Raw genomic sequence first — 17,638 nt, 5'->3', positions numbered from 1 at the left:
GCAGAGGAGGGACCAGCCAGAAGAAAACACACAGGAGAAAGAAACTTGCAGGCAGGAGCAGAATTTCCTGATTGGAACCACAGCTGAGCCACCTGGTCTAGTGGGAGGTGTGCCTGCCCATGACAGAGGGAGTGGAACTGAATGATCTTTGAGGTCCTTCCAACCCAAACAATTCTGTGATGTTAATGGAACAGGGGACCCTTTGCAGGGGAGAGATGCAAGGTGGGGACAGATGCAAGGGTGGTGTGTTAATGTTGGATGGATACCCCTGGTACAAACAAAGATAGCAAGTGAAGCAGGCTGTGGCAAGGTAACTTTTGGTGTACCTGCATCTAGGCTTGCTCTGTGGTGGCAGGTTGAAAAAGGAAGGTGTAGCTTGGAAAGCACAAGGGGAAACTCATCATGACAAGGCCCAGTCCTAAATGCTTGGTTTGCTTTCCTTTTTTAGCATTGTGTACTGCAGTGTTTCAGAAAGTAAGAGCAGCCATAATAGCAGTTTAGGTCTTTCATGTATGTCAAAGGAGTGTGCCTAGCTGGCAGAGTGAATCATAGAAAAGAAATATACTCAGGGTTTGAGAGGATAAAAAAACACATCCATGTATTTCAGAGAGCAACTCGGAGCCTGTGCTTTGTCTCTGCAATAAATCTGCTACTGGGTGTAGTCTGGGACAGTGGAAAGAGGAGATCTGCACTGCTTGATCTAGAGCCTGTGTGTCTGCAGCTGGCTCAACCAAAGGGATTGATGTTTTGCCTTCCCATACTTATGCAGCAATACTTGAGCCTCTTTACAGGAGAAATGTTCCAGCAAGTGCCAAAATCATTTAACACTCACTGCTTGTGCTGCAAAGCTGCTGGAGTTAGCGTGTAATAACAGAGGTAGTGAGAGGTCCTGGCAGGGATTGGAGCTGGTGCTGAGGGGAGCCATGGCAGAGTGGTTGCTCTGTGGCTGGACAGAGGAAGGGGCTTTCTTCCTCTGCAGGCTGCTCTAGTGGGTTTTCTGTCCCCTTTGGTCACATTGCTGAAGCAGATATTTACCCTTAGGTCAGGAAATACTGTTCTTGTGTTCTTGGGCTGCTTGAGTGAGAGGCTGGTTCAGTCTGTCCTCCAAATTGGTGCTGTGCTGATGTGTAAGGACCCAGGAGCTGTTTGCATTGTTTGTGCTCAAACCCAGCCTGATCTCTGAGCACAGGGCAGGTGGGCATGTAGGAGTGTTTCTTCCAGAGGATCCCCATTGTTCTGACCTGTGAGAATTTATAAAATCTGATATGACCCATCCCAAACATCACAGGTGGGCTAAGCAGACAGGGCATGAGCTGCTGCAGGCAGGAAGAGTTGTTTATGCACTTCACTGCCCACATGTGCAAACCCAGGCATGGTCATGGTACAGTCATTTTCTCTGCAACAAATCAGCTGGACACCTCTTCTGAGAGAGGAGTAGGTGACACTGGGGTGGCTTGCCAGGACCATGCTCGATTGCTGCTCACAAAGGATAAATGTGGCTGGAGAGTGGGTGGCCAGTGTGCATTCATCAGGGCCTGTAAAGCATGGACCAAGGGAGAGGCAACAAATCAAGCCCCCACAAAGAGGGAATTGTACAGGCAGCAGGAAAACAGTGAGTATGTGCACAAGGATCTGCATATGGTCAGACTATAAGGTATCCCTGGAAAGATGCATCCTGGTTATCAGGAACCAAAGCACAAGAAGCTCTTTCTGGTAACAAGCACTAAATTTCTCTGAAACAACCAGAAAAGGCACTGTTAGGTGGCTGGGAGCAGTTTCCTGAGACTGCTAATTAATGCTGGTTGTGTATGTGAGCAGTGAAAAGCCAGCAGTGTTCAGCTGTTTGCAGAGCAGCCACATCTGCTCAGGAGAGTTTGCAATTAAAACCCCAAATGCTGGGGCTGTGAGTCACCCCACCTGTGGCCCTCTCTTGTAGCAGGGAAATCAGCATCAGCAGAGGGACAACCTGAAACATTTTCATAGTGCAAAATAACCTGATTTTTTTTTTTCTAGTCTCATGCCCATTGCTGGGACCTCTGTCCTCTCTCCCGAGACCAGTGCTTTGCTGCTCTGGCGTCCTCCCCACACCTTCCCTCCCACATTGTTGTGGTTGTAACTGGTTTTCTGGCTGTGAAAGCAGCAATGATGAGAGATGCTCACTTGGTTGGTTTAGATTTTTCTTAAATCACCTGGTGCTGAGGAGTAATGAAATATTTATTACATGTTACAAAACCAAACCCAGAGCAACAACATAGTGAGCTGTTAAATATTCCTCCTTTCTTCCCTGCAGTGGTCCCTGAGCAGCAGGTGCCCTAAGAAGGAAATGCTCAGTGCTGTTTGTGGTTGACTGCTGCTGGGCTTTCTGCACAAAAGGCAGAGGTGCTCCCCCTGGGAATTACCTGCAGTCCTTCCCCTGGGAATTACCTGCAGTCCTCAGCTGAAACAATTCCTTTGGGACAGGGGTGATGCTGATGGGCTGAGCCATTAGTGACCAGTGTGCAGTGCTGTGGTGCATCCTCGTGTCCTGCCTGCAGGAAAGACCCTTCAGGGGGATGTGCAGTGAGCAAGGGCTCTGTGAGGCATCAGTGCTCTGAAACATTCAGTCCTTGATCAGAGGTGTTCACGTGTGGCAGTGAAGGGGGTCACTTCTCAACTGCAGAGTGCCTTTCACTTGGAAACATTCTCCTACAGAGCCCAAGTCTGATTGATTTCAGCAGCCATCACAATGATGGACAGGGCTTTATTAGCAGGTTTGAGTATCTGTACAGTGTGAATGTGCTGCTTGCTACTTACTGACAGATTCAGCAATTTGCAACCTAGGATGGCCCTTCCTTCCAAATCTTCTGTTGGTTATGGTACTGCTGTAGTATAATGTAAGTTGCAGGAGAGTTCTAGAGGTCTCTGGCCCAATTTTCCTGTTCAAAGCAGGGCTCCCTCCCAAACCAGATAATTTTCATGCAGTCAGGCTGTGGAAATTTGCAAGGCTGGAGATGCTGCAGCCTCTCTGGGCCCATTTTGGTGTTGTACTTATTCCTGCATGCTCAGACTCAGCAAAGCATTTTGGAGAGAGGATGGCTTAGTGAGGCACATTGCTGTGTACAACTTTGTTCAGGGAAGTTTTCTGTGGCAAACATCTCCTCTTTGCAGTGCTTGTGCTTCCCTGGTGTAGGTGAAGGAGGCTGTAGACGATGAGCAGAGATCATGCCAGCTGTTCACTGGCTGGAACACTGAAGTGCCATGGTTCCCTGCATTCAGGTTTGCACTTGGCTCTGAGTCAGACAGTATGTGCAAAAATAACACAGCCAGAAAGCTGCTGGTGGATGTTTGTCCCAAAGATGCTGATGTGCTGTTTGCTGGGATCTGCATCAAGCAAATTCATTTGGTTGCCTCTGTGATTTGCTTGTGGCAGGTGTGTCTTTTGTCAGGTTGTGAGGTCCCTAAATTGTGCTGGGCATGTGGTTTTTCTTAACAAATTAGACCAAGAAGGTAGGAATCATGTGGGACTCATGTCTAGTCCCTGGTGAGCTCCCATAATGTAGTCTGTTATGGGAAAGACATCTGCCAAGCTTCTTATAAAAAGCCATGCAATCCACAAGGGATGCCAGCCCAAAAGCTCCATGGGTGCTGTGCCTGGTACCTGTGCCAGCAGTTCACTGCCTCGGTTGATTTCAGTTTTTAATATGCCTGCATGTATCTGGCAATTTAAATTCTCCCAGACAGGTAAAGGTCTGGGAAACACTCTGCTACATAAGCACATCACAGTATTAACTTGGGAGAGCTCTCTTGGGTCCAGAGTGCTGTGTTCTGTGATCCCTCTGGAACAGAGGAATGACTGTTTGGTTTTTAGTGGTTCACATGTGGGAAGCAGCTGTAGGGAACATCAGAGAGATTTGGAAAAGTGAGGGAAGGTAAACAGAATAAACCTCTTCAATTCACCAGTTTACTCCCAGCTCTCCTGTGTGATGCCACTTGGATTTGTTTGCATGGGAGGCAGTGAGGCTGTGCCCCCAACATCCACACCTCTGCTGGGCTTGCAGGCTAACAGGGTTTCACCTCCTGCCACAGCTGGTGTGAAGGCTGTGATGTTGTACTGATGTCCTTCCAAGTGGAAGTAATTCTGCTGTTCTCTGCTACTTGTGAGCACCCTGTGGAAGGTAACTGAGTGACCTTACTGGATCTGCAGAAGCTGTTGGCTTGCTTTATGTGGATTTCTAGCTTATCACTGGTGCCTCTAATTACAGGAGATAAAATAACACCCCTCCCTCTAAAGCACTTAAGCTTGCAGTTGAGTGTTCAGGGCACGTGCTCTTTTAAGCCTGTGGCTGAGTTAGTGGCATCACTTGGCACTGCTTCAAGGCTCTGGAGAGTGATTCTGGTGCTGAGATTGCCCCCTGCCTTGCTCCAGCCTTTGCTGGGAGGTGCAGCCTCCCAGCTGCCCCAGAAGTGCTTCTGGGGTTTGGCAGCAATGCCTGTGGGCCTGATGGGGAAGGAAAGGGGGAAAAATAGGAGGTGAAGCATGCTGGGCACTTTTGGTTGACCTGCAGGTCTGGTCTCCTCTGCTCCCTTGTGGCGTGGCTTTCTGCATCAGGTGTTTGCTGCTGTGCTGCAGAAGCTGAGTTTAATATGAAAACAGTTAAATTGTGTCTCAGACTGACTTCTTCCATGATAACATCCCTAACAGTGGCACAGCCATGGATCAATGCCCAGGGCTGTCTCCTGCTCTGGTGGGGGTGTCAGACCGAGGGTCCTGTTCGCTGAGGACGGGACTGTGCTGCAGCCAGGTGTGATCAGAGAGGATCTCCTTTTCCCTGGATGGGGAAGATGCTGGCATAGAGCTTGGCTGAGGAGGAGGCAACTGACACTCTCGTAGAGACAAATCTGATGATTCATTTCCACAGCCCCCAGGAGCTTGCGTGTGAGCTGCGTATTGGGAATTTCTAGGAATTTCAAGGAGCATCATTCCTTCTGAAGGTAGCCCATTCAGTACTGAGGAAGGAGGATAAAATACTGCTGCTAGATGGCATTATAGGAATTGAACAAGCAAGGACTTTTGGAGGTTGTCCTAAGAAATAACCTGAACACAAAAATGTAATAAATATGCCGTGCATGTTGTTAAAATCCCAAATGAAAAGCCTCTTGGCTGAGTGTATCTGTGCTCTTAGTATGTCTTTCTGTGTGCCTCAGCACCCTGATTTCAAGGTTACCTGTAGTTTTTTCTGTTTCTTTCCTTGTTTTTAATAGCATCTGTTGCCCTGTAATTTCCTTCTGACATTCACAATGCTTGCTAATACAAAATTGTCAATGCATTTAATTAACATCTTGCCTTTTGCTTCTTTGAGATAATTAAATGATTAGTAAAAACAGACCTAGCACCTTCCCAGAGGTGTTTTCGATCCCTGCATTGTTTTTGGCTCCTCTTATCATTGACCCAGTTTTCAATTCTATCAGCTCAGATAAGTTTGGAACCTGTTTTACATCTGATGTTGTGCGTGTTGCCCAAGCCCTCCTGATGTCTAGGGTGCTATTGGCAAATACCCCAAAGGAGTTTAGGTGCCTTACATGGCAGATAGGATCTAATTTTTGGTCCTAAGAGTCTGCCATCCTAAAAGCTACAAGCTTTTGGCAGTGCTTTTCCTCTGGGCTCACAGCCCAAGGCTGAGGTGGGTCAGGTTAAGGGATGGTCCTTACTGCAGCCCTGTGATGCTGGGCTTTGTTGCATGTGTCAGACCCTGTGAAGTCTGGGCTGGTGTTTTGGGGGTGGGAGTGACCCACCTTTGCAGCACCCACAAGGTGGTGAAGGCTGTTCTACATTTTCTAAAGCATAGCAAGTCTCACTTTATCACTTTGATGAACACTTCTCCATTAGCAGTAAAATAATCCCAGATTATCACATCAAATTGCTATTGCTCACTAACCCCCCTCAGCGTGGTGCTGAGGCATTAATTACCAGTGTTCATGATGTTCACTACTGCAGTCCCCAACCACCCCACACAGCACATCGTGATTGTAGCTCCAGTGATATTTATCACTGCATTTTCCAAGTGGTCCCTCTCCTGCTTTTTATCACTAGTGGTGTTTACCAGGTGTCATTTTGCTCTAGTTGTTTGAATCTCTGCAGGTTTTTTTCATACTTTAGTCAAAGCCATTTAGACACTTAGAGCCATTAATTTTATCATTCTCTTCCATTCTAATGGGGTGGGTTCTTCCACTGGCATACAAACGAGGAAAAAAGATACTTCTCTAGACTTTTTGGTCAATAAAAAACACCTGTCCTAATTCTTACTGCTCTCCTTTCCCTTTAAGTTTGAAGTTGCAATATACACATATTGCTTGCTTCCTTCTGTCAAAATTAATTCTTATCCTTGAATGTGAGGTAGCCTCATGGTAAACCAGCCCCAGCCACATTTCAATCCCTGCAGTTTTTCAGCATGAGTGTTGTCTACATCTTCAGATGTTAAGCAGGCATTGCTGATACATGACTTATGTGCCTGCTGTGACTTTGTCTGCATTGTAAGCTGAAGAGGTGGGGTTTTAGCTATGTCTGGGTTTAAACTGACAGATAAATTGGAAAAATAATGGCATGTTATCTTATAAGGCTGGAATAAACCCTTGTAAACTTTCTATGGATGTCACTGTAACAGAATTAGAATTGTCTTGTAAGTTATACCAGCTGTATGCTGGACAGGGAGTGTTTTGAACAGCAAAGAGACAGCAGAGAATGTCCTTGCTAGGAAATGGAGAACAGGTTTGCTCTCATAGGATTTCAACATTAGATTCTTTCACCACTGGTTTTGACAGATGTTTTGTATGTGAAAACCCAAAAGAAAAGAGCAAAATGAGGAAAAAAAAAAAAAGAAGAATAAAAGAAAACAAAACCCAAAACCAACAAGCCTAGCTTGCAAAGCTTTCAATTTGGTATGAAGCCTCAGCTTCTAAAGGGGAGGAGAGGCTGAGTGGAAAGGGGTTGCACCAAAACAGATTCTTCCAAGCAATCACACAGCAGCTTGTTTTTGAATTTAGTATACCTGAAGCAGTAAAAGTCTTGTGTGCATTTTGAGGTGGCAGAGTTGTTTAGAAATTATGTTTAGGGTGAATTCAGGTGCTTGCCTAAATGAACTCGCCAGGCTGCAGAGAACATGTGTGTGTACCCATTGTGGCTGGTTCCTCAGCTATTGCTGCTGTCCCCAAAGGACAGCAGAAATGCACATTATAACCACCCCACCCCAATAAGATACTGCAGATCAGTTACTGGGTTTTTCCCCTTGTACATAAACCTTTTTTGACAAATTTTCTTCTTTTGGCATGTTTTACAGATAAGTAAGCAGCAGCTCCAGACAATCAAGGATCGTTTCCAGGCCTTTCTCAATGGAGAAACCCAGATTGTGGCAGATGAAGCATTTATAAATGCTGTCCAGAGCTACTATGAGGTAAGGAGAGACAATGCAATGCTCCTATGAATCCTTGTCCCTATTCACAGATGGGGTTGAATTCTGAATTAATGGTTTGTCCATTATCACACAGTATGAAGCAAAGGCAAATGCAAAGTGCCTTCTGTCAGATGTCTGGTACATCACAATGTTTGGGAGGTTCAGGGCTTGAATGTAAACCGTGGAACAACCACAGCAACCCCTATGCCATGGTGTTTTCTTATAGCCTGGTTATGGGGAAGACTGCCCTTCCTTTGAGCTGAAAAATAATTTCCTGACACTTTTGAACAATGTATTCTAAAACAGGGAACGTGGCAAAACCAGTAAAAGCAATGTCATGTGCTCCATGTGAAAAATACCAAGAGAAATCTGGGCAGCACATTCAGTTCTTGCAGAACTTTTGCATTGTGTCCAATTGACTTTGGGATTTTCAGCATGAGTCTTGTCTTTTCTCTTTGGCCTGGCAAGTGCTGCAAAGCAAAGGGGGAGTGAGGAGGATGTGCATCTGCAAAACTAGATGATACCAGAGAACATGAAACATTGTTCTTAATTGTGCAAAAGAATAATTATGCATATCTGTCTTTTTGCACCACTTTGTATGCAGCCCATAATGCTGCCTTTTTAATCTCTGCTTAGAAGGAAAGAGTTTCTGGTTTTGAAGGAAATCAGTGCTTGTCATTTCTATGAGGAGTGTTGTTTATTTTTTTTGCTAGCCTTTCTGCAAACCACTTCTCTTTCTCCCTAGAGCTGTTCTGTCACAGAAGGTGAAGATTTTGAATTGCCTACATAAAATATTTCTCTAGAAGTGCAATCTAAGAGGGGATCAAAATCAGATCCTAAAACTGAGGAGCATTTTAACTCTATAGGACATGAAGCAGCTGCTTCTGTGTAAGGAAAGCACAAATTATCTCTGGATTAACTCTGTTAAACCAGTCTAGTAGTTCCTGCTACATCATTCTCTGTACAGGAAGGAAGCCAAGAGTCATTTACATCTTCTATCAGAAAAGAAACTGCCAAGGGATCATCATAGCTTCACTGAACATGTGCTCTCAAAGAAAGTTTTCAAGATGGAGTGAGCTTTGTTTTAGGATGCAAGAGCAGCATAATCTGTTCAGATAAGGTTATTGGGCAGGAAAAGGAAACTGCTTAAAACCAGGCAAAATACATCCCTGTTTCAGTGCTGGGTCTGGCTGAGTGTTGTCAGCTCCAGAAGTCCTGTGCTGTATAAATGCCCCAAGTTACCAAACTGAAAAAGAGCAGTAGATTAGCACTAGATATACACAAGCCCATGCTCTCGAGTGGACCCTCCACTAGCTCTGTCCTGCTTAAAACAGGACACATAAAGTGTAATGCATCACTCTGTGTCCTTTAGCACGATTTTCTTCTTTTTAGCTGTTGGTCTCCTTTAATTGACAGCCGTGTGCTTTCAGCTTCTGTGCAGCTGAAGCTTGCCTCTGTGGCTCTTCCTCAGCGCCAGCTGCAGTGGCACAAGGCAAAGCCTTGCCACAGAAAGCCTCTGCCCCTCAGTGCCTGAGCAGTGTTCCCTGCTGACAGTGTTCTCCCTTCCTTCTCTGCAGAGACGTGCCCCCCTTGGTTGATCCATTGTGCAAATCACAACAGATCCTGCTTATCTCAGCTCCTGCAAATCTCAGTTTTATTCAATTAACTGTCCTTCTGCTGGGTGCTATCTAGAAATCAGCATTTACTGATTTATAAATCTGCAAGATGGCTTGGAAAACACACAGCTGAAACTGGTAATCTCTGTGCAGGACATGGCTGATGTTTCTAAAAGGCCCACTTATTAATGGTGCAGGATAAGTTCATTGCCTGGGAATGATTGGTTTTTTGCAGAGAAATAGAGATAAGGGTGACAATTGTAGGTCAGAAATGAATTTGCTGTTGCCCTGAATGTGTTTGCATGGCCACATTTTGCTGTTAATTCTGGCTGTCAGGGTAAGCATGTGGTTGTCAGTCTCAGGTTAGTTCACAGGCTGCTATCAAATTAAAGAATTGAGTGATCTGCTGCTGCTCTGCAAAGCCGCGCTGTGCCTGCAGGAATGTTGCAGACCCGTGTGCACAGACAGGCCCAGCACACTCCAACACACTGCAGGGGAGCTTTGCTCAGGTCCTTTGACTTATAATGAGTAAAGCTTTGTCTGTCACCAGCACATTTTGCAGCAGTCACTTCAGTGCATGTGATAGAAGTGCTTCATTAGCCCCATTTCCACTCTGCTGTGAGCAGACAGACACACTGGCGTGGTGAGCTTATCTGTGGGTGTGGCAGGGGATGCCTGACCCAGCTCCTGGAGGTCAGTTCCCTTCTGCAAGATTTGGTGTGTGCACCCATGCTAAGATTTTGCTCTAGGCAATTCTTGGCTCCTGGCAACCCTACTAAGCAGTCCTACAGCCAGGCAATTCACCTAGTGTTTTCTAAAGAAAACAGGACAGAACACCTTTTTTAAATCTTTTTATTTTAATCTTCCTATTTCATGATTTCTGCTGCTTTGTGTCTGACTGGTGCTCCCCTGTGCCTGCCTCCCTGACAGTGCAGCCTTCCTTTCTTCTGCTGGCTGCTGCTCCATACCCAGGGATTAAAAATCAGGGCTGAGGGAATATGGGGAGCCAGATCCCACTGCTCAGGATGCTGGAGGTGAGGACCATGAACAACAACAGCCTGGTAGGTATGATAAGTCGTTAGCACAGGTTCAGGCCTGGGCACCTGGCATGGATGAGGTGACATGGGAGCCCAGGATGTTGCAGTGGGTCACTGTGACCTCCCACCATTTCCTGCAGTCAGCGTGCTGATAATTTCCTTGGCTGCAGCAGGAACTTGGCTCTTGGTAGCTCTCACCCATTACTTGAAAGCACCTGCATGCACCTGGGGCATTATCACTCATATTTAATCTCCATGAGGAAATGAAGCACATGCTGCTGTTTCAGCATGGACTGAAGAGGTTTCTGGTGGCATTCTGCCTGTCTTGTCTGCAGGGAGTGAGTGCTCCCATGGTGATATTGGAAGGAAATGGCTCAGCTCTTCCTCAGCATCATTTTTGGTCTGGTCCGTGGACAAAACCCACTACTACTGCCAACAGATGCCTGTGCCATCAAGCATCTGGGAACATGGAGTACTGTGCTGCTGAATGGTATATAAAAAATAAATCTATCACGTCCTTAGGTCATCCTCAGGCTCTTTAATTATTGAGAACTGACAGATACACCCCTGTGAGGGCACAGCTTCTTCCCAAGCTGCTGTGTTCATCAGTTCTCAGCATTATTAATAAAACAGCAGTTTTCTTACTGGGTATTGTTTGCTCTTCTGTGTTCAGGGCTTGGGAGAGGAGAGCCAACACAATATCTCTCTGACTCTCTAACCCTTCAGCTCTGTGTTGCTCTCAGGACATCTGTGGTCAGTGGGAGTCTGTCGTGTTTTGACCCTTTTGCTGCTCTTGCAGTGAGAAGAACATCTTTATGAAATGTCTTCTCCCTCCCTTTCTCCTGCTGTCAGTGCCCTGCATCTCTGCAAAGGTTCAAGCCATGCTGAACCACCTTGCATTTCCCATTTCTGTGTCAGCAGGGCAGACAGCAAGGACTGGTGCAGCAGAGTTAGGGTGTAAACCTGGTCCTTGAAGAGGTTTTTCAGGGGCCTGGCTACCAGAATAAATCCAGTGCAATACTGTTGGCTTCAATAAGATGACTCTGCTCCCTCTAACAGGGCAGAATTTGGTTAGGTGAATGTTGTGCAAAAACTTCCTTATTAAAACATCAGATGGAACAAAATAAAATCCTGCTTTCCCAAAGGGGATTTGTGTATCTGGTGAGGTGTGGCCATAACATCACATCAAGTCCTAATTGCATCAAAATATTTAATTATAGTGAAGGCAAAGCAGAAGCTCCACCTGATTTCATTACACTTCCCAAAATACAGCTGAAACCTCTGGCATCATGTGCCAGTCGAGTGAGGAGTTGGAGAATGTCCTGGCAGTCAAAAAGCAGCTTCCCAGCAATGAAACCACCTTTTGTGGTGCTTAAGGAGGATTTTCTCGAGTGAAACCATTTGCAATCTTTGCAATTCTTTGCAGGTGTTCCTGAAGAGCGACCGCGTTGCCAGGATGGTGCAGAGCGGAGGGTGCTCGGCAAACGACTCCCGGGAGGTCTTCAAGAAGCACATCGAGAAGAGAGTGCGCAGCCTGCCAGAAATCGATGGCCTCAGCAAGGAGACAGTGCTGAGCTCTTGGATGGCAAAGTTTGATGCTATTTACCGTGGGGAGGAGGATCCCCGGAAGCAACAGGCCAGGATGACAGCCAGTGCTGCCTCGGAGCTCATTCTCAGCAAGGAGCAGCTCTATGAGATGTTCCAGAACATTTTGGGGATCAAGAAATTTGAGCATCAGCTTCTGTACAATGCATGTCAGGTAAGGTGGGAATGGAAGAGGGTTTTTTGGGGAAGGCTTGCCAATGGGAGATACTGCTATTATGAACTGGAAACTTTGTGTCTGACCAGACTCTTTTGGAGGGAACTTCTACCAGGAAAGCTGGTGGGACTTCTGCCCTGCCAGTGTTGTTCCGGCTGTCCAAGTGGGCCTCCTTCTCTTGCTCTTTTTCTTGCTCAATTCCATAGGATTGCTGAGACAGGAAAATTTTATTCCTCAGCTGTGTATGTGGGTGAGCAGGTCTCTGAGGTGGTTAAGTGGGCTGTTTGCCTGTGGCTTGTTTGCCCTTCCTGTGTCACATCACCAGTCTAAATGACAGAGGTTCTTACAGCCTGATATCAGCAGCTGGATCCCAGGAGTCCCTGGGATGGGTGGCTTATGCAGACTTGCCCACTGAGGTTATACAGGTTCTCCTTAAGTAGAGGGACCTCTGTGATCCTTGCATGCCTATGGTGGAAAGAAAGAGCATCCCAAATCCCCATGACCTCAGGATATCTCTGCTTGCACTTGAAAACCTTTCCCATTCATTTCTTTCTACCCCAGAAGGGCCAATTCTCCAGAGCTGCATAGCCAGGACTCTGCAGTGCTGCTTGTGTTTCCAGCAGCTCTTGCTGAGGGCTGTCAGTGGCTATCCAGACTGCTGGTGACCCAGATTACAGTCCCCTGCTATTGGATATAAATATCACAGGCGGGATAAAGGATGCCAGAGTCACGGAGAGAGTAAGGTGTGGAAAGTTTTTGGAGGAGGAGCAGACCAGTCTTCTCCCTGTAATACCAGGCTTCATCTTCTTATTGAAATGAATACATTTGAGACCAATTCTGTCTGTCTTCTGTCTAGACATTTCCAATTCTTTTTAAGACACAGAGAATTATGTTTGATCTGTTTTTACCCCTGTAAAGAGCCTTAGTTATCTTGCATTTGTTCTTCTTCATCTCAAACCTTAATGACAGAGTGGGGAGAGGATAATAAATGTCCCTGAGTAATATGTCTTCATAGCAGAAACTGCAGTGGCCCTCATAAATTTTGTTTACACAGATTTTGTGCCTCCATCCTCTGTTGGAAGAATTCTATAAAATCAAAACCATGTTTTCAGTGATGTGTCAAGAACTGAGTCAGTTTTGCTGTGTTTTGGTTTATTTTTAAACTTAAACCAACTCCAGCCCTGTGTCTGTCTGACCTGTGCTTTGCTAAGGACTGGGGTGGCCTTGCGTGAGCATGTGTGTGATCCTTCCCTCCTGGTTTGTGCTTCCCACTGAGGCAGAAAACAGTGTTTGATCACAGCTGCCCTGCTCTGTGATCTCTGCTTGTTAGACTCTTTCAGGCTGACACTATGAACCCAGAGGCTGCTCCCTGCAAATTGCCCTGTTGCATCAAGCAGTCTTTTTCCTGCATGAGTCTGGGTTTTAATCCTGGAGGATTTAATTCTGGGCCTTTTCTAATACTTGGAGGCAGTAAACCTGTAATTTAAGCTTTTACAGGAAGACATAATTTCTGATGAAAGCTAGAATTAGCATGGAAGTTACTCTGGTTTTAATACCTGGATAGTGAGGATTAGCTATGCAGAAGGGAAAGCCCTTTGTGCAGTGCACGCCTGAGAAAGCTGCAAGGTCAGCAGTGCCTGAGCAGATGGGTGTTTTCCTGGGATGCAGTGGAGTGGTTAAGGTGCCGTGGTGCTGTGGGGTGGGACCCTGCCCCTCAGGGAATGGGTCACTGCTGCTCCTTCTCCCTCTGCAGAGCAGCCAGGCAAACTGCAGGCTTTGCTCTGGGAACCCTTTTTTTGGGGCTGCCTGTGGTCATGTCATCCAGGTTATACCAGTGGGGTCTTTGGAGCTCTCTGGCCAGCAGCAGATGCTTTGTACTTCTCTCTTGCCATGAAGCACAGAAATTGCTGTTGACCATTACTCTTTCTGCAGGGACTCATCCACTGCTTGCAGCCAGTCTGTTGGGGGTAGTTATGAGCTTCTCAGTGGTAATTTGGTATGGCATAAACTACACTTTTTTTGACCTGCGCTTGTCTGCCATGCTTGGAAGGCATTGAGAAAAGCAGCTTTTTCCCTGGCAGGCTGTCTGAATGCTGTCATTCTCTCCAGAGTGGCAGCACTGTGCTGTTCATGCAGTTTATCAGTCAGTCACCTGTGATTAGAAAAGCAAAGCCCATTGTCTTCTGTGGAGGGGCTGGCTGGTCTGTGCTCTCCCTTGCCTTGGTGTGCAGGGGGAAGTTGCCCAGAGGCTGTGCAAGGATGCAAGGGGTGACAAAGGGTGGCTTTGCCTAGTTGTCCTCTGAAAGCCTGAGCAGAAATGGTGCTGAGAGCCCCAAACACTGCTGGTACTTCTGTGGTCTGAAAGTAGATGCTTTTTTCTATGCAGCCTCTTGTTACATCACACTAATTGCATAATGATTGCATCACTGGGACTGCATTTCCATTCACTTCTGAGATAATATTTTGTTTGTGCAGAAGGAGGATGATTTCTAAAGAGATTTGTTTAATACAGTAGCCCCAGGGGGCATGAGATAAGTGTATTCTTAATGTGATATCAGTGATTTAGCAGGATCTGAGATAGCAGTTATTGATAGCAAGGTATTAATGCAGTTGGAAAGGCTTTTAGGAAACAAAGATGGGAAGTGGTGTTGTAGCAGCATAGTTGTGAAGATTACAGTGTTGTTAAGCACAAACTCTGACTAGAACATTTTAAATAATACAGGAGTCTTGTGCTTTTTGCATAACACATGCCACGTGGCTTGGTGTTTCTGCTCCACTGGAGTCAGCATGGGAATTGAGCATCTCTGGCTCCAGCAGCGAGCTCCTCTGCTGTGTGAGAGGTGTGGTGGAGGGAGAAATGTGTTTCAGTCTGCTCTTTTTGGTCCAGAACCTGTTGGCAAGACTTAAATTTAGCTATTCTGCTTTGTAACTAACCTGTGGCTGTGGAAGAGTACTAGAGGAGCTGTTTTCTATACGTGTTGGGCAATTCCAGACTTGGGTTCTTGCTGCAGTTGGCATTTCCTAGGGTACTCTATTTCATGCTGACCTTCATGATGGCTGAACTCAGAGCATCTCTGAAATCAGGCTGTGGTGTTCTCCCTGCCTTGTTCTTTCCCGGCCGTAGGGCAGTGATTTACTTTCTGTCTCAAGCTGTGTTTGGAAGTAATTTTTAGCTACAGTGAGAAGAGCTGGTACAGTGCTGTTCAGTTAATCCTGCAGCAGGAGCAGATGTTCAGATCGTGTCTGTGATGAGCTGTGCAAGTCCATCCTCCTGCTTCAGAGGAAGAGTGGGCTCTCCCTGCAGAACTGCCTGAACTCTCAGGATTCACAGTCAGACTTTCTCTTCTTTCCCAGGCCTGAAGTGTCCCATACACTGTGGCAGAATAACCTGTCCTAAGCATAATTCCCTTAGATGGAAGGTTTGAAAGCAAATAACTAAGTATAGGCATGTCCAACCTCCTGAGTGATGCTAATACATGGTTGTGGTTTTTCAGCATCTATTTCTGTCCATCCATGTAGAAGGTAAAACATCAGAGAAGTGTACATGTGTGGGTGGGCTGCAACACACACCAGGTGTCATTGCTGCCTGGTGGCTATTTCATGTAAAGGCATAAAGACATCTCACCAGTGCAATTGGAATTGTTTCATAAGTTTTGGGGCCCTGTGATTTTAACTAGGAAACATTTCAACCCAAATTTTCTCAAATGGAGCTGGCTTAAAACTAGAATTCACTGTTTTGACATTTATTTTCGCAGCTGAATTAGGACACTATGTCCAAAGGCTGACATTTCTCACATAGCAGAAAGTTCTCCTGCCAAAATAAACTAACTCAAGTGTTTGATTTTAGCTCAAGTCAGTATTAGAAATGATTTGCTGAGGTGGTGTCCTGCCTTCTGCCCCTCTCTCATCTCTGCAGTTCGTGTGGTTCTACCCAACTTGGTTTCTTCACTTGCTCTGATGTGTTGAGCCCCTCACGTGCCTGTCAGATGCCCAACATGTGTCAATCATGTGCCTGGCACACGGTCACACGGGCATCGTGTACCCAGTGTGTGCCAAACACGTGGCATGAGCTGACTTTGCTGACTTAGCTGAAAGTTGGAGACATCTCTTGAAAAGATACTTCCTAAATCCATTCTGTTTGCAGAGAAGCTGTAGTGGTACTTGGAAACTGCAGCCCAAGTAGGGGCAGAAACTCATGTGAGGCACTGTGACAGCTCAGACAGTGAGATGAAGGCTGAGGTCACCTCAGAATAAATGTTTGATTTGTGTGTGTCCTCCCCAGACCAAATATTTGATTTCGTTTGTTGTGATGAGGAATTCCCAGCCATGCCTTGCAATGAGCAATGAGTCCAGGATTGTTGTGCAGAACGTGGAGTTACCTGTCTGTGCACAACTCTGTCCCTTCAGTTCAGGGGTTTAGGATCAGATCCCTCCCTTCTGTTCCCTGTTTAAAGAACACAAAGCAATTCCTTTTTATTCTAGCTTCATCTTGAAGCTCAATGTCTATGAAATATGCATTTGCACTTCTGAGCACTTAAGCACTAACTGTGTCTGTAAGGACCCCTCTGAAAGGATGGGAGGTTTGCTTGGACCCCAGAGCCCCCTACAAACAGCCTGTCCTGGGGATGGTGGTGCTGAGCTGAGACTGCTGTGGGGCAAGAACCAATGAGCCTCCATGGGCTCCTCTCTCCAAGGCTGGGTGTCTGTGCCATGGACAACCAGCAGCTTTGGCCAGCACTGCTCTCCCCATGTCATCAGCCATACCCTGTGGCTTTTCCCCCCTCTTTCACTGTTTAAAAGTCTTTTTGATTGCTCCACCTATTTTCACTCTGTAAGCATCATCTCCACCCTGCCTTCTCCTCCCCACTAAAACAAAACCACGACTAATAAAAATGGGTTAAAGTGGTTTAGAGATGATAAAAAGCCTCAAACCCCATAAAGCATCATGGTCTGTTTTCAGTAATTCTGTATTTATTTCCATGGAAACAGAAATGGCAGCCTGGAGCCTTCTGCAGGGTTGTAATTACTCCTGCAGCAGCAGCAGCAGCTGCAGTTTCCTGTCAGGCCCCAGCACCTCCCAGAGCCTGCCATGATTTAGTGCCCAGTGGGAAATTGAAAAAGGAAAAGTGAATGAAATCTTCCCTGTCGTAACAACACAACGTAGACACACACGTGGTCCTTTGGGGAGGAGGGGAACTGCCCTTCCCCATCAGTCAGCGTGCAATGCTTTAAAGAATGATTTTGGCACAGGGGCAGAGAAACTGAGAGGGACAGTGCAATGTCAGGGGTGAGGGTGGTGCCTGGCTCTGCTGGACCCTTGGTTGTCAGGATCATCCTTTGGGAGGGGTTTGCTGATGGAGGTTAGCCAGGAGCACCGGAGAGGTGCCATGATTGTCCCTGCTGGTGCAGAAACAGGGACTCCATGTGTGATGCATCGTTTGGTATCTGTAATTTGGAGCAAGAGGGGTGGGTGAGATGGGACATCTGTTAGCTCCAGCATCCAGTGAGACCTCAGCCAGTTGGAGGGACATGACAGGGCAGTGAGCAGGGTGGCCCTGCCAGCCCAGCAGTGTGCCACAGTGCTGCTGCCTTTTGGGGAGGACAATGCAGAGATCACTGCCAGGGTGGGACCCCAGCTGTCATCATCCAGTGTCTGATTTGCACAGACATGTGTGGACCTATGTGTGCACCCATTAGCTGTAGGATCAGCTTATGTTATGTGCTGTTATGGACTTAGAGAGCAATCTTTGGCCCCTGTAATTAAATTTAAAGCAAATTAGCTCTTCTATTAAACAAAAT

General features: G+C 46.4%; 1 protein-coding gene across 11 annotated transcripts in view; it reads left to right on the top strand.

Moving 5' to 3' along the window:
- Positions 1–17,638, top strand: part of CADPS (calcium dependent secretion activator) — a 205,224-nt gene that overhangs the window by 32,854 nt on the left and 154,732 nt on the right. For all 11 annotated transcript variants that reach the window (XM_039734102.1, XM_039734113.1, XM_039734111.1 and 8 more), the window contains exons 2-3: positions 7,314–7,427; positions 11,507–11,839. In XM_039734102.1, the coding sequence (XP_039590036.1) occupies positions 7,314–7,427; positions 11,507–11,839 (447 nt within the window). The remainder of the gene's footprint in view (positions 1–7,313; positions 7,428–11,506; positions 11,840–17,638) is intronic.

This window comes from Passer montanus, unplaced genomic scaffold, assembly GCF_014805655.1.
Source record: "Passer montanus isolate IOZ18808 unplaced genomic scaffold, ASM1480565v1 scaffold9, whole genome shotgun sequence".
NCBI lineage: Eukaryota > Metazoa > Chordata > Aves > Passeriformes > Passeridae > Passer > Passer montanus.
This window is presented reverse-complemented; position numbering and strand designations above follow the sequence as displayed.